Source organism: Peromyscus maniculatus, chromosome 22 (genome assembly GCF_049852395.1).
Source record: "Peromyscus maniculatus bairdii isolate BWxNUB_F1_BW_parent chromosome 22, HU_Pman_BW_mat_3.1, whole genome shotgun sequence".
NCBI classification, from domain to species: domain Eukaryota; kingdom Metazoa; phylum Chordata; class Mammalia; order Rodentia; family Cricetidae; genus Peromyscus; species Peromyscus maniculatus.
This window is the reverse complement of record NC_134873.1, coordinates 19,510,183-19,532,439: the sequence shown is the minus strand read 5'-3', so window position 1 is coordinate 19,532,439 and position 22,257 is coordinate 19,510,183. Positions and strand designations below refer to the sequence as shown.

At 43.0% G+C, this 22,257-nt stretch overlaps 1 protein-coding gene across 5 annotated transcripts in view; it reads left to right on the top strand.

Moving 5' to 3' along the window:
* The window catches only part of Ncoa1 (nuclear receptor coactivator 1), a 201,692-nt gene extending 192,165 nt beyond the window's left edge, over positions 1-9,527 (top strand). For 2 of the 5 annotated variants that reach the window (XM_076559106.1, XM_076559105.1), the window contains 2 exons: positions 3,587-3,676; positions 7,182-9,527. In XM_076559106.1, coding sequence (XP_076415221.1) covers positions 3,587-3,676; positions 7,182-7,352 — 261 coding nt within the window. In that variant the 3' untranslated portion in view covers positions 7,353-9,527. Of the gene's footprint in view, positions 1-3,586; positions 3,677-7,040; positions 7,098-7,181 lie in introns of all 5 variants that reach the window. The other 3 variants (XM_076559108.1, XM_042267123.2, XM_015999979.3) reach the window with 3 other exon arrangements.
* The last annotated feature ends 12,730 nt before the right edge of the window (positions 9,528-22,257 follow it).

The window sequence follows — 22,257 nt, the reverse complement described above, 5'->3', positions numbered from 1 at the left end:
TGCTGTGGCCTCCTGAGTACAGCAGCCACGTCCTGTCCAGAAGACACGGCTTCTTCCCAGCCCTCCCAGCTTCTGGCCCGTACAGTCTTTCCTCCTCTTCGGAGCCTCGAGGCCAAGGAGGTGACCTCCACTGGCCCTTCTCTGGACACCTTCTCTTTGTCAGACACAAAGATAGCTCCCTGGGACATACACATTGACTTGTTGAGCAGACACATGGGCAATGAATCCATCAAATCCTAGAACAGACAGCTGCATGAGAGGTGAACCTCCAGAGCTGAGTATGGTACAGGCCTTTAATCCCAGCGTTCATCAGACAGAGGTTGGTGGATCTCTGTGAGTTTAACACCAGCCTGGTCTACATAGCAAGTTCTTCAGAGCTCTGTCTCAGGAAAAAAATAAATAATAAACTCCTATAGGACAATAGTATATGTCACCTAATTATTAAGTATTTAAAATGAAAGGGGCCTGGCCTCGTCAGGAAAAAATGTTGTAGAGAAGTTGTCCTCAAAACAAAAACAAAAACAAGAAACTGAAGCTAGCCTGTTTCCATAAGGATACCCTGGTCAGCAGGGGAGAATGAATATGAACATTGAAAAGCCAGATGTGCTGACACACACCTGTAATCCCAGGACTCAGGAGACAGAGGCAGGAGGATTGCCATGAACTCAAGCCCAGCCTGGTCTACATAGCAAGTACCAGGCTACATAGCAAGCAAAAAAAAAAAAAAAAAAACCAACAATAAAAATCAAGAAAGAATAAGAATTGAAGGCTAGGGTAGAATATGTGCCTAACATATGAGGGCCTGGATTCAGTCCCCAGCAAAGCCAGATCAAAACAGAAAGAGGTAATGTGGACTGAAAAGAACATTCAGGATTGGTTAATAAAGTAAAGCCTAGGCAGAAACAAGAGGGTGAATGGCTAATGAGTGTCACTGGGATATTTTTATTATGGTTAGGGCAGGATTGATGTGATAGGCCTGCTGTGGGATAATGCATGCTAGCCACCGTTTGGAGTTTACCCTTGAGCCTCCTGCACGTTTTTAGGTGACAATGATTAAAATGAAAATGATTTTAAAAGACTATTAGAACAACTGCCTAAAGTGAGTACTTACATCATTCATATTAGCCACCACAACGTACATTATGAACTAGATTGTTGGCAGGTAGCCATGACTTACAGAAAGTTAGTATATGTATATGTTTATGTACTATCTTTTGTATAGATTTCCTTTTTTACATCCCTCTTTCCTAGGAATTACATAGTAAACCTAAGGAAACAGAATCCAATAACTTAATGATTTGTATCATTTTATCTGTTCATTTTGAGATAAGGTCTCAGGCTGGCCTACAACTGACTATGTGAATAAGGATGACTTTGAACTCCTGCTCTCCTGCCTGTACTCCCAAGTACTGGGTGCTTCCATGCCCATCTTGTGATCTGTATTTTGTAGCAAAATAAAGGCACAAAACTGAATTATTTTTATATTTGTTATTATTCAGTTATTAGGATTATTCACTATCTCTATTAGATTAAAACAAAATATAATGATTTTTTTTGATGTTTTCGTTTTTGTTATTTAAAACAGGGTTTGTCTGTGTAGTCCTGGCTGTCCTGCAACTCTCTCTGTAGACCAGGCCAGCCTTGAACTGACAGAAATCTGCCTGCCTCTGCTTTCTGAGTGCTGATATTAAAGGCAATGTCACCACTGCCCAACCAAAATATAATGAATTGGGTAAAAATATTATATTTAACAGGTGTTCCTTATATAGTTGGGTCTTGCCTTTTTGCTCAATTCAACAGTCCTTGCCTTTTAATAAGACTGGTTAGTCCATGTATATTTAATGTGGTTGTTGGTATGATTGGAATTTTTTTTTTTTTCAAGTCAGGGTTTCTCCATGTAGTTTTGGTGCCTGTCCTGGATCTCGCTCTGTAGACCAGGCTGGCCTCGAACTCACAGAGATCCTCCTGGCTCTGCCTCCCAAGTGCTGGGATTAAAGACATGCAATACCACTACCTGACCGATTACAGCTATTTTAAATCAGTCTATCTCCTAATCAATGAATCACCTGCCAGTCCTATCACCTGAACTGTTTGGGGATTGATTTCAGTTCATTGGTTTTTGTTTTCATTATGGCTCATAACTGTCTGTTCTACTGAACACAGAACTATGAAATTTACCATTTATATTCTTTTTAAGACCTACCTATTATTTATGCATACAGTGTTCTGCCTGCATGCCAGAAGAGGGCATCAGATCTCACTATAGATGGTTGTGAGCCACCGTGTGGTTGCTCGGAATTGAGCTCCGGACCTCTGGAAGAGCAGCCAGTGCTCTTACCTCTGAGCCACCTCTCCAGCCCCTACCATTTATATTCTTATAAGTATTTTTTATCTTTGCTATGAGAAATGATTTGGTTCCCTGGAAGTAATTTGATCCTTTCACGTCTTTTTTGATGGGACAAAAGCAGTATTCATTCTATCCAATTGTGCCTTCATACTTCATAGTAAGGATGTATTGTGTTTCCTGCTACCTCCTGAATCTGACATTTTTCCACTCTGGCTGTTGAGATGGAGACCTGGCCCCAGCCCTGTGTGCTTTTTTGGAATTATCCCATGTCATTTACTCAGGCAGCTCTTTCCTCTGCATTGGGAGCACAGGCTAGAGGACTTTGCATGTTTCCAGACCTGTCTCTTTGGACTCTTCTTCTTTGATATTCTGCCCTGTGGGTTCTAGCAGCCTCTTAACTCAAAGGATGCACTCAGCTGTAGACTAGGAAACTGCTACAGGAGTGAGTTCCCAGTGGTTTCCCAGATCTCAGGGATCAGTGCCCTGCATTGTCTTTGTCTGGTATCTTAACTGCCTTTGTTTCTTACTCTGTCTGCGTTTTTAGTGGATTCAGACAGTGGTGTAAATATGATCTTTGCTACTGATCCTTCCTTAAGATTTATTTTTTTAAGTGTGTATGTTTATTCATGTGCATGTGTGCCAATGCATGTCCCCCATATAAATGCAGTTGCCCGCAGAAGCCAGAGGCATTGGGTTCTCCTGAAGCTGCTGTTACAGTTGGGTTGAACCACCTGATATGGGTGCTAAGAACCAAAGTCAGATCCTCTGCAGGAGTAGCACATCATTTCTCCAGGCACTTGTTACTGATTCTCAGCTGAGGTGGTGAGTCAGCTTGAGTGTGTGCCTGTATGTAAGAGGAGAGAGAGAGAGAGAGAGAGAGAGAGAGAGAGAGAGAGAGAGAGAGAGAGAGAAGGGAATTAAGACAGACTGAGTCAAGGAGACAGAGAAAAGAATTTACTTTTTATTCACATGTCAAATATTAGAATATTCAGAAAAGTATACAACTCAGTGACAGGTTTCACAAGGTGGACACTCCAAGTAAGCAGCTAGGTCAGAACAGCAGCACCAGCATCCATCCTCATAATCTCCACCCACAAGGGCGCCTGTCTGACTGATGAATGACAGCCTGATAAACCGCTGTTAGGTTAGCAGTCCTCCAAATACTTCTCTGTCAGTCTTCTCGTGGTTTCCAGCTTAAACAACTAGCTTACGATTTGATCTTTTATTTACTTCTAATAGATGAATGATCCAGCACTGAGACACACAGGCCTCTACTGCAACCAGCTCTCCTCCGCTGACCTTCTCAAAACAGAAGCAGATGGAAACCAGGTCAGTAAGAAAGAAAGTCCTAGTGCAGAGCTGGCAGAGGCACTCTGGATACACGGAGGACATCACATAGCATGTGGGTGTGGTCCCTGTCTCTACCCTTGTCAGCTGCGTCACTGGGGGGATTTGACAGGCTCTCCTGAGCCTCTGTCTGACTACGGAACTACTGGGATGCTTGCTTACAGGGTGTTGAGAGGGTTAAATGAGATAAGTTTTCAAGGATTTAACCAGCTCTTTGGTCAGATAGTGGAGTCACATGTGACTAAACAGTGCTATAAAGTCTACACGTCAAAGCTCTAAAACGCTGTCACCAAAGATCTCAACGGATCCACTAAGTTGAGGCAGAGCAGCGTCTGCTGGGTACTGCACCTCCTTAGCAGGGCATTTCTGAGCAGCACAAATAACAAGATGGTTTCTTCTGTATTAGCAGAAATTGGGGGATGGGGTTAATTCACTTTGGCAACTGATTTAGTCTTCAGTCTCTTAATATCAACATAGGCATCATGGTACAGAGGCAGATGGAACTACGTGGTCTTCACTGTCACATTCATGGTTGCAGGGCACTGTGCTCCCACTGTGAGCTTTATCTCATTTAACCCTCCATGGTAACTCTGTGGAGGCTGCAGGCCTTTCCTTCACAGATGAAGAGACGGAACCTGAGGATCTTTCTCTGTGTGCGTTATTCACAAAGCTGGGGAGGTTCTGACCCAGATCTCCCCAGAACCAAAGTCCTCCTAGGGCCTGTTAAAAATGCAGCACACAGATACAGGCACATGAATTGTCATGCCACCAAAGAAGGCAGGCGACCAAGTACATGCTATAAATAACAGAAACCAAGCATGCACAGAAAGGAGAAACAGGGATGGCATACAGCTCAGTAGCGGGACCCTGTCTTCCTCATGGAAGGCTCTGGGCTCCATCCCAGTACTGAAAAAGATAGATGAGTAAAGCTGAGATGGTCAGAGAACATCCACACAGGAGATGGACTAAACCAGTTGAACAGTTCTCAGCCACGTGAAAGAGAAAAGAATGACAGTTGTTGGGAGCCAGAGACAGGGAAATAGTAGTATTTTCACATAGTTACAGGAAGCCAAATCTATTGGGAATTAAAAGGTTTATGATAAGAAATCACAGGAATCGAAAGAATTATAGTAGATAGCATCGAATCTCAAGATGGCTTGAATAGTGAGTGAAGGAATCAGGCTCCGTCCTGAAGACAACGTCTCCTGAAGACCACCGATAACACACTAGTCTGGCTGGAAGAGGTGAAGAAAGGCTTGCTGGGGGCTATGAATGGAAAAGGGGAGTCAGGAGGCTGTGTCCAGATGCTGAGCTATAGGAAGTACATCTGAGTGCTGTGGGATAAGGAATGGGCATTTTGTGACAGAGATATGGAAGACAGTCTTCATTCGATGGAAATTAAAAGTCACCTCGTGGAGACATGCCCCAGGAGGTATGACAAACTGCTTAACACAGACAGGCAAGTTGTAAGGTTTCGGAGTCATCAGACAATGCCTGAGTTAAAGTCAGACGTGTGCTGGGAACTCAGAGAGCCTGGTGCTGAGTTCTCCAGTCCTCTCCAGACACCCTCAGCTCCTCCTGGGTCGTGTGCCTGACCGTGCAGAGGCAGCAGTTCCAAAGTCCCTTGAGACCTGGTCTCAGGCATCCTCATTTTAGGTAGCAGTTCTAAGTGGCTAACATGAGTTTTGGAATCTGACTTAATCTTTATAGTTTTTTAAAATATTCTCTCTTAAAATATCCTTTTTAAAGAAGCAGACTTTTCTCTCTAGTTTGTTTTATAGTTCTTTTCTTTATCCAGATTGTTTTAAAATACTTAGGGAAGAAAAACCACCTTAGGTACTCTGACCCAACATTTCATACTTAGAAATGGGTAAACATAAAATTTTCTGTGTTGATTTTGAAATCTCAGTGCCTGAAAAGCATCATTGTTTGTACTCACGTGAAGGGCCAGTGATGTGATCTTCTTTCCATTGTGGTCCATCACGATGTCTTGTTATTCACCCCATTTCTGTGTTTGCCAGACAAAAACTGGAACGTGAGTTAGCTAGACCTGTAGAGACTGGTGTACAGGGAAGGAGGACAGCAATGGAGTCCCAGGGTCCAGCTGTGGAGGCCAGACAGGAAGGAGAAAAGGAACACAGAGTGAAGAAGCAGGAAGTGGGCCCCTGAGTCTTAAGAACAAGAATAGGATACTGTGAGAAGGACCTGGAACCAAAGATGGTGTGTGGTAGATTCAGAGAAAAACCTCAAACAAGGGCATTGGGAGGGCAGCAGAGCCGGGAGCAGTCCCTGAGGAGCTGGAGAAGGAGAAATGCTAGCCTAACTACCTCAGCAGACACTGGAGCCTCCAGGCTGTCTTCTTCCCAGAGAGGGGACTGAATGGGCATGCAAAGGGATTAAGAAGAGACCACAGGCTAGCCTGATACAGAAACTTGATGATCGGGACATTGGCCATTTGGCCAATGAAGGTAATAGAAAACAACTTGTATTCCATTGAGGATAGAAATTTTTTCAAAAAAGCTGAATGTAAATGGCATGCATTAGAGATAAATGACAAAAAAAAAAAGATATCACTAATTTAAAATCCTTTACAACCTGTTAAACATGAAGCACATTTGCCAAAAGTCTTAGTCACTGAGCTACTGTAGAAAGCATCTCTGTTCCTCATCTGGAGCATTCAGAAGTGTGCCTTCTAGTCAGTTCTATAGACAACTTTTAATAAGGCTGTGAGGAGGACTACGACCTGGCTTAGGTTTCCAGTAGGAGATGCCAGAACTATGCAGCTTTAGACCTTGTTAAGGAATGCATTTATTACTACTGAAGGTAAAGGGAAAATTCACACTGTTCTCGCTGATGTTTGTTGTTATTTTTAGCTCGTGTGTTTAGTTGTCTATGAGGGGAAAACCAAATACAAAATTTCTCTGCTAATGTTTGTTGTAAATCTGAAGTCAGTGTGTGCAGGAGCTGTATACACTTGGCTACACTGTCATCTGGATGTGAGTCTCAGGAGTCAGTGTTGGTGCACAGTGTGGTGGTTTTATTTTGCCAATATTAGGTTGAAGCCCTTGTTTCTCAGTGACATAAAAAAGACTTTTTTTTTTCCTACTAAAGTCATCCATAGAATGATTTTGAACTAGTTTTCCAATTTGCATGTTATTTTTAACGACCATCACTGTATCCCCAAACTCTGAAACTGGGCTTTCCCCAGCCTTAGTAATATTAGGGACACACACTGAGTGTAGATGGCAACTCTGTAGGAGGCGTGACCATTCCAGTTTTGGTTTTATTTAAGTGTGAACTTTCCAGAACCCTGAGCAAAATGAGTGCAGCGATTTTCTTTTTGTAGGACAAGAAGACAGAAGAGTTCTTCTCTGTGGTGGCTACAGACTAGAGGAATGCTCTAGTGAGTTTCCACTTCACGTAGTACCCACTCATAAGCCGGGGGGGCAGGCCCTTCTGTCTAAACACATCTTCATTTGTGTTCCAGCAGGTGCAACAGGTTCAGGTGTTTGCTGACGTCCAGTGTACAGTGAATCTGGTAGGCGGGGACCCTTACCTGAACCAGCCTGGTCCACTGGGAACTCAAAAACCCACATCAGGACCACAGACCCCCCAGGCCCAGCAGAAGAGCCTCCTTCAGCAGCTACTGACTGAATAACCACTTTTAAAGGAATGTGAAGTTTAAATAATAGACATGCAGAGTTATACAAATATATTATATATTTTTCTGAGATTTTTGATATCTCAATCTGCAGCCATTCTTCAGGTCGTAGCATTTGGAGCAAAAAAACAAAAAAACAAAAAAAAAAAAGAGTTCATTTTTGTTGGGAGATTGAGAGATGGTTTTGTTTCTTTCTCTGTAAAGGCCTTGGATATTGAAAAGAATAACAAGGCAGAACAGTTGGACAATCTCATTTCTTGAGCCAAAAGTTAATTATTCTTATTTTTATAATCAGTCATTGGCTTCTTTTCTGGATGAAGGCTTTTGAAGGGAAACCAAAATAAGAAGTTCCAAGGGAAGATGAAGCCCTGCCTCACCGGCTGGCTCAGCCCTGCCCCTGCCCTGGAAGAAGAGCCCATGGGGCTTTGCCTGTCTGTCCCCAGAGACCATCAAGTTCCTCCCACCAACAGCCACCCCTCCCCAACCCCAGGCAGCTCGTGTGCACAATCAGCTTCTCCAAGCAACTCCGTCTGTTGGCATCAAGAGAATATTTTGCTTCTACATATGCACCCCTTCTCCTTTTTATAACGATGGATTGAAACCAAGATGCCTCCAGGAAAGAGGATGAAATGAGTATATTCACTGAGGAATCCAAAAAATGCAGTTTGGGGGAAAATGCAATAATTTTTTGATGAAATGGGTGAAGGACAAGAACCGAGTTCTATCAATTATTGTAGATAAAATTTTCTGATTAAGTCTACGGGGGAAAGCAGCCTGTTCTTTCTGCTTTTACTATGTTAACAGCGAGGTAGCTAAAGTTATTTAAAATAAAATTAAATTTATGATCCGAGTAGCTTATTTTTTCCTTAAATCTCACTGTAAATATATTTTGATTTCTTGTAGAAATTGATTTTGTTCTGTTTAATTTTATGCTTTTATCATCCTCTTGGTTTTTCTAAACTTATGTGTGAAATATAATGTTGATTGAACTGCAATTACATTTGGCTAGTAATTTCATTATCCCAGTAACTGTGAAGCCATGTATGGATTTCCTTTGGGACTCATCAATGTGGTACTGCCAGGAAGAGCTTTTCTAGCTGAGCTAGGGCAGACCACCCCAGAGTGCCGCAGGCCGCTTGTAGAAAGGGAAATCAGTGCTCGCTCAGAGAAAATCTGCTTTTTCTGTCTCACGATGACTTTGGGAATTTGAATTTCCATCAGTGCAAATATAAGTTTCTCTGTTCTGCTCCGAGGCTAATTGGTACCATGTGTTCCGCTTGTCTTGTTACTCTGCCGCATCCCGTCTCATCCTGGCCCCAAGAAGGGAGCCAGTGTGAACTGACTCTAGTGCTAGAAGCCCTGCCACAGGCAGGAGAGCTTGAGCAAGGCATCGCGAGAGAGGCCAAGGGAGCCCTCCAATGCTAACCTTGATCTGCATCCCCCGGGCCTGCGGACAACACTGACCTTCTGCACCAGCTCCCTCTGCTCACACAGCAGAGAAAAGGCCATAAGAACCAATGCAGATGAGGAGCATGGACTCAAGACTTCAAGGAAGAAGCCATTTCCCCAGGTCCTTCCTTCTGCATCTCACCACCCCTACTGTCGGATGACTCCACTGAACAGCATCTATTCAGAAACTACAGCATTTTGAGAACAGCGGAAGGGCTCACGTGGTAGCAGCTATGACACAGAAATAGGACCCTCAGTTACAGACATTACCTTTTCTCGTTTTTTCAGAAAATGCATCCTTGATCTCAGTCATTTCCAGCTTGAAAAGCCCAGCCATATTACTCTAGTTCCTACCAAACTGCTCTAGGAGGTCGTTTCCATTCTGTTTGTGATAATAAGCGTGCAGACTTCAGGAAGTTCACCTTTCACCTCAGCATCATTCCAGATGAAGGCTCCTGACTCAGTGCTTTTGCATAAGGACCTAGAAGAGAAAAGCAGTAAGGAAAATCGGAGATACCAATGTCCGCCCCCATCCCCACTGCACCTTAAAGTATGCATGTCACCTTCGAGGTTCTATAATTGCACTGTTTGTTTTATGTATGTACAGATTAAAATTATTGCTACATTTGAGGAAAATAAAATTGCTTGCTTCTATGTAATTCCTGTCATTCCACAGGAAATTGACTTTTCCAGCTACTGAATAGAATTTGTTTAACAACCTCATGAGCCGCCTCTTCATTTACATGGGGGTGGAGACGGGTGGTTTGGGGGAGACGACTCTAGAAAAATTGCCAAAGCCCAGATGACTTCACATACTGAAGGTTAATAAAAAGCAAGGATCCCTATAGCCAAAAATCCTTAAAGTCACTCTGATGTGAACCTTTCCTGCAAAGCTGTGATTAGGGGCTTTGAGGAAATGCCAACTTAGCTGGACCAGGCTGGGGTCCTGTTCAGGCAACACTAAAGAACCACAGAGTGTCATGCACTGATGCAGGTGTGGAATTTTACCTGAGGATGCTGTTTCAGTGTGATAATGCATTTTATAAACTTCAGGTCCTGGCCAGTGAGATGGCTCAGCAGCCAAGCCTAACATCCTGAGTTCTGTTCCTAGAACCCATAGTGGAAGGAGAGGACTCCTGAAAGTTGTCCTCTGGCCTCCACAGCGGTGCAATACACACACACACACACACACACACACACACACACACACACACACCAACAATAATTTTTGTTTAAACTTAGACCTGAAGTAAAGACAATTCCAAAGGAATTGGGAGGAGCAGGAGCAGGGCCTGAATGTCACATACATTCCCACACATAACTACAGACTTGGAATCTGTTATTTAAAAATCATATTTTGCCCCATAGTTGGGATAAGAGAAACTCGATGCTTCTTTTAGATGAGGCTGCCCGCTGATGGAAAGTTATCCTGAGTAGCAGAAGAGAGAGAAGAGCAAATAAAAAGAAAGAATGAGGGAACTACCTCCTTTGTGGTCTTGTCTGGGGAAGAGTCCATTCATAAAATTCTTAGGTGCTGTCTCTTGGGCTGACCGGGTAAAAGAGGATAGTTGTCTGTTTACATAGCAGTTGTGCTGATCCTATGCTGACATTAAGTGCTCTTGCCAGAAAAGCACCTGCACTTGAAGACAGTAAACGACCCAGGACCATCCATCCCCCTGTCTCCAAATTTCACTGATTTAATTGAACCCATATGTTCCTTTTGTTGGAGGTTGAGCCTGGTCTGCCAGCAACGTTGGTTTTCTTTGCATATTTTATTTTCATTGCTCCCATAACTCTTAAGAACACCAAAAAAAAAAACTAAAAGTTCTGTCATCATTCACTTGCTCAACACGTTTTATTCCTTATCCAAGGCTCCAGGAATAAGAAAGGATGAAGACGGAAATGGACCCTGCCCTGTGTGACTTATATTCACAGGCCGGGGATGGAGAGCAGTTAGAAGCAGGATTGAGGGAAGTGGTACAGAGGAGTTCTGAGGGGCTGTGCCTGGAGGTCAGTGCAGGTTTCCCTGCAGAAGAGATGGCATTTGAGTGTGGTGAGGTGTTTGAACAGCAGGAGTCATGCTGTGAAGAGTGATGGGAAGGCGGAGGGGAAGAAACCCTAGATAGCTCGCTTCTGAGAAGGTTGGCCAGTGTGTGGAGCGACACTAAACAAGCCCGGAGAGTTCTGTCAGCTGGCAGGCCAGAAGGGAGCTGAAGGGGCCGACTCCAATAGGACCGTGTGCTAGGCTTGGGGGTCTCGTTTGAAAATTGTTAACAACTGATAGCTATGGTCCCTTCCACAACTGGCCCTACCCAGCCAGAAACATTGCCTTCTCTTCTTTCTGTCCACCCATCTGGAGCTGGTAATGATATTAAAGACACTCAGAGAAGGTCTGTGTGTGCTCTGACAAGTTCTAAAGTGCTGTTAGGTCAGTGATCATGGTCTCACCCTCTGCAGACCCTTGGGAGAGTTGTAAACAGGAAAGAAGCAGGCCCCACCAGGGTATGACACGAACAACTGTTTACCAGTGTGGACCCTTGAAATCCCAGCTTTAAAGATGTATTGTATGTGCGTGAGTGTGTTGTCTGTATGTATATATGTGTGCCATATGAGTGCCTGTTTGCTTGCAGAGGTCAGAAGGAGGTGTTGGATCTCCAGGGGAACTGGAGTTAAGAGATGGTTGTAAGCCACCAAGGGGATGCTGGGAACTGACCTCAGGTCCTCTGCAAAAGCAACAGGTGCTCTTAACCACTGAGGCTTCTCTCCAGCCCCCAAACCTCCATCTTTTAATTCCAGATTCTGGCGTACAGTTCTGAACTAAATGAAGAGTCTACAAGACTTTCATCTCATGTGTGGCCTTAAGCCTGGCTTTCTTCTGTGAAGTATGCTAAATCCAGCCTTGAAAAGAAGGGCAAGAGGTCAAAGGTAAAGAGAGAACCCGGCCCCCTTTCTGGAGACCCATGAGAATTTGTCCTTTGGGTCCTCAAGTAGATGGGGGGAGGGCCTATAGTTAGCAGAGTGTCCCAATGTAGTATGTCTCTGCACATCTAAACAGGAAGTGAAGGGTGGATTCCATGAAACAGTGTCAACACTTTAGCTTTAAACAATTTTAGAAGGTGAGGATTAGTTATAGGCAGCTATACTGGGACTGACAGCAGTTGAGATGCAGCTCAGTTGTAGAGCATTTGCCAAGCATGGATGAGACGCTGGTTAGGTCCCCAGCAGTGGGTGTGGCTATCAGGATCCTTTCTATAAAACAGAATATCTGTAGTCTGTAGTTCTAGGACAGTAGGTTTCTTGGGTCACAGTGGGAAGCACTTGCTCTTCTGGGCTCTTGATCTTTTAGATGGTGAAGGCTTTCCCAGAAGCTGCAGATTTGGCTGTAATCACTTGTGTGTGTTTCAACATTCTACATCCAGTGTAAACAAGTATCCATAGCAAGCGGAGACCAAAAGATTAAAATGTTCAAAGGGGCAACTTCTTTCTAATCAGATACTCCTCCCACCCCAGTGTCCAGAGGTCCTAAGATTTAAAGCAAAACCAAAAGAATTTAAACCCTGGGCCACAAAAATGACTTCTGTTTTTGATGAGCTGATGTGTGATAAGCATTGTGGACAGCACCAGAGATAACTGCCTGAGCTGCCCATTTCCCATGGTAGAGACTGACTTCACAACCCTTAGACCAGTGGTTCTCAACCTTCCTGCAGCTGTGGACCCTTAATACAGCTCCTCATGCTGTGGTGACCCCAACCACAAAGTTATTTTCGCTACTACTTCATAACTAATTTTGCTACCGTTAGGAATCTTAATATAAATATCTGATATGCAGTATATCTGATACACAGTCCCCGTGAAAGGGTCAGTCAACCCCAAAGGGTCACAACTCACAGACTGAGAACCATTGAATGTTTCTCTTTCCATTCTGCCAGGAAGTTTACTCTAGTGCCAATAAATATGCCAACCCTTTCGACCTGCATCTGATCTTTCAGGCCCCCCGTACTGCAATGTAGAGCAGGCCTGTTCACAGATGTTGGAATTGAAACCCCACTTTGTGGTGCGGGACCCGGAAATTCGGGCCTCAAAAGTTAGTTGTTGGGCTTTGGGATGAAACCCATTTGTACTACACAGAACCACCACTACAGATGAGGCCATCAGGCATTGACACCGAGGCTGGGAACCATTGCCACAGTTGTTTTAGACAAGGTCTCAATTTGTTATGTAGACCAGGCTGGCCTCAAATTCACAGAGATCTGTCTGGCTCGGTTTCTGTGCCAGTTTGGAGGTATGTACACCATACCTACTTAAGGCTGGTAATTTTTTTTTTTAAGATTTATTTTACTTTTACGTATGTGCCAGGGTGTGTGTGTGTGTGTGTGTGTGTGTGTGTGTGTGTGTGTGTGTGTGTGTGTAGGTTCACATGGAGGTCAGCAGAGGGCATCACAGGGCATCAGATTCCCTAAGGCTGGAGTTACAAGTGGCTGTGAGCCATCCATTGTGTGTGCAAGGAAAGGAACTCTGCTCTGGTCCTCTGAGAAAGCAGCAAGCATTTCTAACCCTTTAATGCTTACTCATTTCTCCAGCCCCAACACTGGGAATCCTAATGAATTCAAAACTATTCTTGAGAATTCAAGCATCATCAAGGCTTTTGAAGGTTTCCATTTTGAAAATAAAACAGTACTGGTGTTAAATATACATGTTTTTAATTTGTGTGAAATCAATATTTACAATGCATTCATCTTGAGTACACACAGCCAGGATATTTTGCAAGACCCACTCCTAAATTTACCACTGATGAACATGGACGCATGGAGTCCATGCCCCTACCATCTCAAAATTAAGCCTCAAACCAGGTGATTTACTTCCTGCCATATAGTTTTGTGTTGTTTATCTGAGCTAGTTGGCCAGTCATCCTTCTAGTGGTCATTGGTAGCAACTTCCTTTTTCCACCAGATTACAAGGAGTCGTGATTATAAATGCCTTACAGCCTCGCTTCTCCTTTCTATTCATCCCAGGCCAAACGGAAAGCATTTCTTTGTTCAGTAACCACCTTCTCCCTCTTGCACGCCCCTTCATACCATCACCAAAGAGACCTTTCCAAACAGCCTTTCAGAAGCTATTAGTGGGACTACTTGCCTAGAGCGAGTCTCAAGTCAGCCTACCTTTTGAGTGTGGCAACCTCTGCTCTCTAGAAAACAAATAAATGCTCCCAGCCACACACTACCCTGGTCTTCATTCTTTGCCGTGAAGGCGGGAGCTCAATACATAGACCTGGCTGACCTTGAACTTAAAATCATCCTGCTTCAGCCTCAAGTGCTGAATACAGGCCTGAGGCACCACACTCGGGTTACTAACAACTCTCATACTTGAATTAACTTTGTTCTTGCTGTCATTCCTGCCTTGTCTGGAATGCTTTCTTCTTTCTGGCTCTCATCCTCCAGGCCCTTTTCCAGACTCTCTCCCTGCTTACACCATCCCCTTTGCACTCACAGCAATGCTGGCCTCGTTAGCAACTGGCTGTCTGGTCACTGGTCTCTCTTCTCCACTAAGGTGTTAAGTCTCTTACAGAAGAGATATGCATCCTTTTCCCTCCTCACAATCTTCTCCACAGGAGGCTCTTAGATGCTGATTGGAGCAATAAGCCTGCAGGAGGCAGTGTTTCAACTGGCAAGGGACAGGTAAGCCCTAGTTGACCCCCTGGAGTCAGGATCATTGCATTCTAGAATGTTAAAAATCTATGCACAACTTGTACGGCTTGATTCTATTTCTATGATGGTTTCTATTTTCCCTTTTTCATGAGCTGTGAGGGAATGCATTTTCATTGCATTCTGGTCTTTGGAAGTCTTCAAGTGCAGGAGCTGAGCATTGAAACACTTCCAGGCTTCCTTCCCAAATGAGCAAAAAGGCCTGCCCTATCTCCTTCTGATCTGCAGTACCTCTGGAAAGCAATGCCCAGTGTTAAGATTAAGCAATAATGAGATCGCCTTTAAAGCCAGTGCCTTTGAAAGCTGTCCAGTCAGAATACAGGGCAGATGGATCGAGTCAGCCAGCAAACAGGGAGATGTCAGATGTCTTACCTGGGAATTCTGTCCTTAAAACAGTTCAGCCCTGCTTAGCTCTGTCTTGTTCTCAGATCTAAAATGACTGGCATATAACTGCCTGTCCCAAATCTTAGACTTCACACTGCCTGCTCATTTTCCATTTTAACCTGTAAATTTGTATAAACACAGACTTGTTTAAATTGGTTCTCACCTGAACATTCTTCTGACGTTAGTGATTACATTTGAAATGATAATTACTCAGTAAGTTAGAATTTAAAGTAGAAATTAAACTGGGAGAATGCTGCCTATTGAATGAACGTGCTCTAGTTAAAGACTCATGTACCTCTCTGCTTGGGCTTCAGATTGTCCTATCTGCTCCTGAAAGCTTTTTATTAAGGATGTATATATAAAAGTAGAGTTTATATGGAGTAGAGTATATATGAAAATAAAGTTTATATGGAGTAGAGTATATATGGAAGTACAGTATATATAAAAGTAGAGTATATATGGAGTGGAGTATAAATGGAGTAGAGTATATATAAAACTAGAGTAAATATGGAAGTAGAGTATATATGGAAGTAGAGTATATATAGAGTATATATAGAGTAGAGTATATATAGAAGTAGAGTATATATGGAGTAGAGTATATATGGAGGAGAGTATATAGAAGTAGAGTATATATGGAGTAGAGTATATATGGAGTAGAGTATATATGGAGTAGAGTATATATGGAGTAGAGTATATATGGAGTAGAGTATATATAGAGTAGAGTATATATGAGTAGAGTATATATGGAGTAGAGTATATATGGAGTAGAGTTTATATGGAGTAGAGTATGGAGTAGAGTATATATGGAGTAGAGTATATATGGAGTAGAGTTTATATGGAGTAGAGTATATATGGAGTAGAGTATATATGGAGTAGAGTATATATAGAAGTAGAGTATATGTGGAGTAGAGTATATATGGAGTAGAGTATATATAGAAGTAGAGTATATACGGAGTAGAGTATATATGGAGTAGAGTATATATAGAAGTAGAGTATATATGGAGTAGAGTATATATGGAGTAGAGTATATATGGAGTAGAGTATATATGGAGTAGAGTATATATGCAGTAGAGTATATATGCAGTAGAGTATATATGGAGTAGAGTTTATATGGAGTAGAGGATATATGGAGTAGAGTTTATATGGAGTAGAGGATATATGGAGTAGAGGATATATGGAGTAGAGTATATATGGAGTAGAGTATATATGGAGTAGAGTATATATAGAAGTAGAGTATATACGGAGTAGAGTATATACGGAGTAGAGTATATACGGAGTAGAGTATATAAGGAGTAGAGTATATACGGAGTAGAGTATATACGGAGTAGAGTATATACGGAGTAGAGTATATATGGAGGAGAGTATATATGGAGGAGAGTATATATGGAGTAGAGTTTATATGGAGTAGAGTATATATGGAGTAGAGGATATATGGAGTAGAGTTTATATGGAGTAGAGTTTATATGGAGTAGAGTATATATGGAGTAGAGTATATATGGAGTAGAGTATATATGGAGTAGAGTATATATAGAAGTAGAGTATATACGGAGTAGAGTATATACGGAGTAGAGTATATACGGAGTAGAGTATATACGGAGTAGAGTATATATGGAGTAGAGTATATAGAAGTAGAGTATATATGGAGGAGAGTATATATGGAGTAGAGTATATATGGAGCAGAGTATATATAGAGTTTATATGGAGTAGAGTTTATATGGAAGTAGAAGCGCTAATGTAAACAGCTAGTTCTCATTTGTGACTTTATGATCCTAGGTGCTCTGTCTTCTTGTGTGATCTTATGATTGATCCAAAGTGATCTATCTTGTGTGATCTTAATGATCCTAAGTGAAAGTAGCTAGTCTTGTTTTCCAAGTTTGACCTCAAAGAAGTTAGGATTCTATAAGGATTTGTCTTATAAAAACTACAATACCTATTTTAAGTAATGAATTTTTTTAATATTTTAATAGTTGGTCAGCAAGATGGCTCAGCAGGTAAAAACATTTGTCACACAAGCCTGACAATCAGTTTAGTCCCCAAAACCTGTATCAAAGTAGATGGAGGAAACTGACTCCGCAAAGTTGTCCTCTGCTGTGCAGGTGACATGCACACCCATACACAGACTGTGTGCACACTTCACAATAAATGATTGTGTAAAAGTGCCAGGAGATAGTACCTGCATACCCACTATTTACCTGCAAACTCTGGGCATTGGGATTACATAAAATTCTGGCCCTCCGGGAGCTTGTCAGATAAATTAGTAAAATACATGTATCAGATGGGAAGTGCTGGAGGGAAAGTTTAAGAGAGTGGGGAGAGGTAGGAGCACCAGAAGGGAGTGGCCACCATTAAAAACAGCAAATGGGGCTGGAGAGATGGCTCAGAGGTTAAGAGTGCTGGCTGCTCTTCCAGAGGTCCTGAGTTCAATTCCCAGCACCTACATGGTTCACAACAATCTATAGTGGTATCTGATGCCCTCTTCTGGCATAAAGTCAATAGAGCTCTCATATACATGAAATAACTAAATAAATCTTTTGAAAAATGGGTGAGAAGGAGAGGTGAAAAAGATAGAGAAGGAACAAGGCGTTTTTAGTTGTTGTTTTGTTCTTGTTTTTTGTTTGTTTGCTGCTTGTATGTTTTAATTTTCTTTGGGGGCACTGCAGGAGTGAGGCTAGGATATGGGGGGACTAGGAGGTGAGTGGAATTGGGGTACATGATGTGAAATTCCCAAAGAATCAATACAGAGATTGTGTGTGTGTGTGTGTGTGTGTGTGTGTGTGTGTGTGTGTGTGTGTGTGTGTTTTAATGGGTAAATCAGAACAGGCCTTTAGGAGAGGTGACCTTTGAGTGACAAGCTGGAGGAGATGAGACAGTGAGCACAGGGTTATGGAGAATACAGAGGGACAAAGTTTTGGCATGCTGGAGGAACAAGGGAAGAGGCGACAATGGGTCAGAGGGGTTCTGAGGACACAGGCACTGTGCTGTTTGGTTTTTATCAGTTGGACACAAACCTAGACAGATCTAGGAAGAAGGAAATTGAGCAAATGCCTCTGTAAGGAGCCTGTAGGCAAGTCTGTGGGGGTACTGCCTTGATTGGTGATTGATGGATATGGGAAGGCCCAGCTCTCTGCAGGTGGTGCTACCCCTGGGCAAGTGGTCCTGGGTTGTAGCTAGAGTTTTCCTGCCTTGCCCACAGTCAGGACAAATCTCTGTCACCCGCCAGTCCCACAGCCGCTCAGACCCAACCAAGTAAACACAGAGACTTATATTGCTTACAAACTGTATGGCCGTGACAGGCTTCTTGCTAACTGTTCTTATAGCTTAAATTAATCCATTTCCATAAGACTATACCTTGCCAAGTGACTGGTCTGCCTACAAAAACAGCTGCAAAGAGAGCAAATGCAGACTGGAGGAGACCTGCTGGGAGATGCTGCAGCAGCAGCAAGAGATGATAACCCGAACCAAGAGTGATCAGATTCTGGATACAGTCCTCAGATACAGTATCTGCTGGCATATCTAATGAGAAAAATCCACGGATGTCTGCGAAGAAGACTTATTTATTAAGGGATGAAATGGGGATCACACACTCATGAATACAAAATGAAGTGATGCCATTGTCTCCCAGGGAAAGATGGGGAAGACTCTAGACCAGGTCCCTGAACCATGTGCCAGGAAGCCTGCCACATCCAAGAGAGCTCGACCCTTTTAAAGAGGTCACATAGGCAGACAAGGAGCACTGCCTCTATTGGTCATTGGCTGAGTGATTACCCACTAAACATATCTGATGCAGCGTGTGAGAAAATGAATAAAGGTGATTCCCAGGTGTTAGGCCTGAGCAATTGGAAGGATGGAAGGGCCCTTCACAGAGGCGGGGTGGAGATGCATATTTGCTTCTTTTTCTGTCAATGTTTGAGATTCCCATCAGGCATCCAATGAACTCAGAGCAGCAGCTGTCCAGATCTGTATGGGTCTGAAACTTAGGGGAGAAGTTGGAGTTGAAGATACAGTCAGGAAATCATCAGTAGTCTTTAAAGGGACTGGAAGATGACTCCAAGCTAGGTTCAAAACTAAGCCATCTCCCTCTGGGGCAGATTATTCCAAGAATAAAGATGATTTGATATTTGAAGTTTAGCACTGTAATTCACCACAGCAACAGCAGAGAAAAGCCATATAGTTGCCTCCATAGATGCAAAAAAAAAAAGGTATTTAATTTTTAAAATGTTTATGTTGTTTTAATTTTGGAAAACATGGCCCTCCCCCCTTAATCTGATTCAGTAAAAATCTAAAAGCATTCCCATTAAGCTGCTAGTAAATTATGGGTTCCAGTTAGCACCACTGCTATTCTACGAGAGGTCCTAGCCAATGCAATGAGATAAGAAAACGAAGAAAAGTGAAGATGCATCAAAGAAATAAAGACTGAGATAGCTCAGGGCTAGTAGAGTCAGCACACATGTCCAGGCCAAGAAGACAGAGGGGCATAGAGAACCAGGTTGTGATATAGGCAATCAATGCTTAATTTGATCTCACAATTGTCCTGTCGGGAATTTGAGTCACAGTTGCACAGCCACTGCATCGCTGAGCCGAGCCTTTATTTCAAATCCTCTGGAGTTGTCAGCTGCCTTGATCTCTCCATTTATGCTGTGAAGAAGTAATGTCCTATTCCCTTTGGGTCAGTTTCCATTCCAGCTGCTGCGTCATTGTGGTCTGATGCCTTGATTATTTCAATCTTCCTACCAATGTCCCAGATTTCCTCCCATTCCCAGAGAGTATATCTTGTATACTTATCAATGTTATCAGATGGATCCGTTACCATGTGTACTTGTAGAGAACTTCCTGTAGCCAGGGTAAAGGAGAGGGTTGGTGGCTTCGTCCACACTCTTGGCAGTTCCCTTGCAAATGAAATGTAATTAACCCGACACCTCTAGCCTGATGCTCCTCTTGACTCTCCCTCACGGCATTGGAGGGATCATCTATCTGTGATGATCATTTTTGGTTCACTGGTTTGGATTTCTTAGTTGCAAGGAACCACTCTACCAAAGCTTGCTAGTTTGAAAGTAGGGATTTGGTCTCTTTATCACTTCAAATGATAGCAGAAAGCCACAACTTTAATATAGTACTGACTCTGTAGACTCATGTTGTCTTGGTTTGCATTTTTCTCTTGCCTCCCAAGAACCTAGGTTCTGAACTTGACATTTTTTTTTTAACACTGCGATCTCCACCCCTCCCCTCAAAGGCTGATTTCCACTGTAGGCCACTTTCAAAGCCCATCTGTGTAGATCTTAGAAAAGAGGCTGGAGCTGTTCTGAGCTTGACCTTAGAACACGGCTATAACCGGTGAAGTAATTGGCGCCCTATGCTTATTCCAAGATCCAGGAGGCAGGAAGAAGTAGATGTCCCAGGACAGCAAAATCTATGAGGACACCTCCCTATGCTTATGCCAAGACCTGGGAGGGAGGAGGAAGTAGATGTCCCAGGACATCTACTTGTTGGAAGTTTTGCTCCTTTGGGGGGGGGGGCCACCACCCAGCTCCCAATAAATCACACATGGAGACTTATCATTACTTACGAATGCCCAGCCTTAGCTTGGTTTAGTTTTTAGCCAGCTTTCCTTAACTTAACCCATCTATCTTTTGCTTTTCTCTTTCTCTTACTTCTGTAAATCTTTTTTTTTTCGTAGTATACACTTGTTTTTGTTTTTTTGTTTTTTTTTTTGTTTTTTTTTTTTAATTTATTATATATACAGTGTTCTGTCTGCATGTATGCCTCCAGGCCAGAAGAGGGCACCAAATCTCATTACAGATGGCTGTGAGCCACCATGTGGTTGCTGGGAATTGAACTCAGGACCTCTGGAAGAGCAGCCAGTGCTCTTAACCTCTGAGCCATCTCTCCAGCTCCTTCTGTAAATCTTACTTTTACTCCATGGCTTGCTGAATAGCTGGGTGGCTGGCCCCTGGAGTCATCCTCCTCCTCTGGCTGCTAGATTTTAGCTCCCTCCTCCCAATTTCTCCTTTTATTCATATTCTCTGCCTGCCAGCCCTGCCTATTTCTTTCCTGCCTTGATACTGGCCAGTTCTTTATTAGACCATCAGGTGTTTTACATAGGCACAGTAACACAGCTTCACAGAGTTAAACAAATGCGACGTAAACAAAAGAACATACCTTAAAATAGTCTACTACACAGAAACTCTATGAGGAAGTTGTACCAGACTTAAACGTAAAAGTTATTTCTGACATTCCCCACGAAGGGAGCCTTCTTCATTTCCAGTGCCACAAAGAGCTTTGATCCCCACTTTGCAGGTTCAGAAATTCAGTTCTGTCAACTCATCTGGTGGTAACTGAGCTCTAGGTACTAATTTATATGATCTTTGAGAGAGCCAGGCAAATATCATGACAGCCTGTCCTGTGACTCAATTAAGAACCAAGCCTTGGTCCCTGCTTCTTGGAACTGAGCAGGCAGTTTCTGAGGAAGCCACGAACAAAGATTAATCACTGGTGCCCCTGGCAACAGGGACAAGGAGAACTGCATGTACTAGGCCTGAGCTCCCCTCCAAAACAGCTTATTTGGTTATTGATAGCCAAATAAGGACAAAGCCTGGCACTTGTCCGGGCTTACCCTAAAATGGAAAAGCTGTAGCCTTAACCAGCCCCTGACTAGCCCTAACCAATTAGTGTACTAATATGATTGCCACTTGTGTAAGCCAATCATATCTGAGATGATCTAATTGTCCCTGAAACTCCCCTAGCTATACTTAAAAGGAGCCTGTGAGCTTCTCTCAAGGTTGTTGCCATTTTGCCTTTATGTAGGCTGGTTGGCCCCAGCATGCTGGAATAATAAACACTCTTGTTGATTGTATACATGGATGGTGGTCTTTTGCAGGACTTCTCCAGGACCTTAACAACCTTGAGAATGTGAATTAAATGTGAACGTGATTTAAACAATTTCCCAGGCAGCTACAACATTCCTGAGCTCAAATGACCTGTGGTCCCTTTCTAAACCACCTCTAACTGGTATCTAAATAGTAGAGACCAAATTAGTAGATGGCAATGAGAAATTACGAAAACAGAACTTACAAAAGACCTCTGCTTCAATCCCAGCTCCTGCCACAGGCTTTGGTCTTAAGCAAGTCAAATCTGTTGGGTCTGTGAGTTGCAGAATATTGAGCACAAGGCCACCAAAGTTAGATGAGCAGAGGCAACTTTATTCCATCACTGAGGGGTACCAGGACTTCTAACTAGTTAGGGCCACAGGCAGGTATCTGGCTCTGTGACCCCAAGAAGGGGCCATAAGGGACATAGGGGGCATATGGACTTTTATAGCAAAAGTCCTTACGCAGGATGAAGAGCGCATTCCTGGGGTCGGATTTACAGCC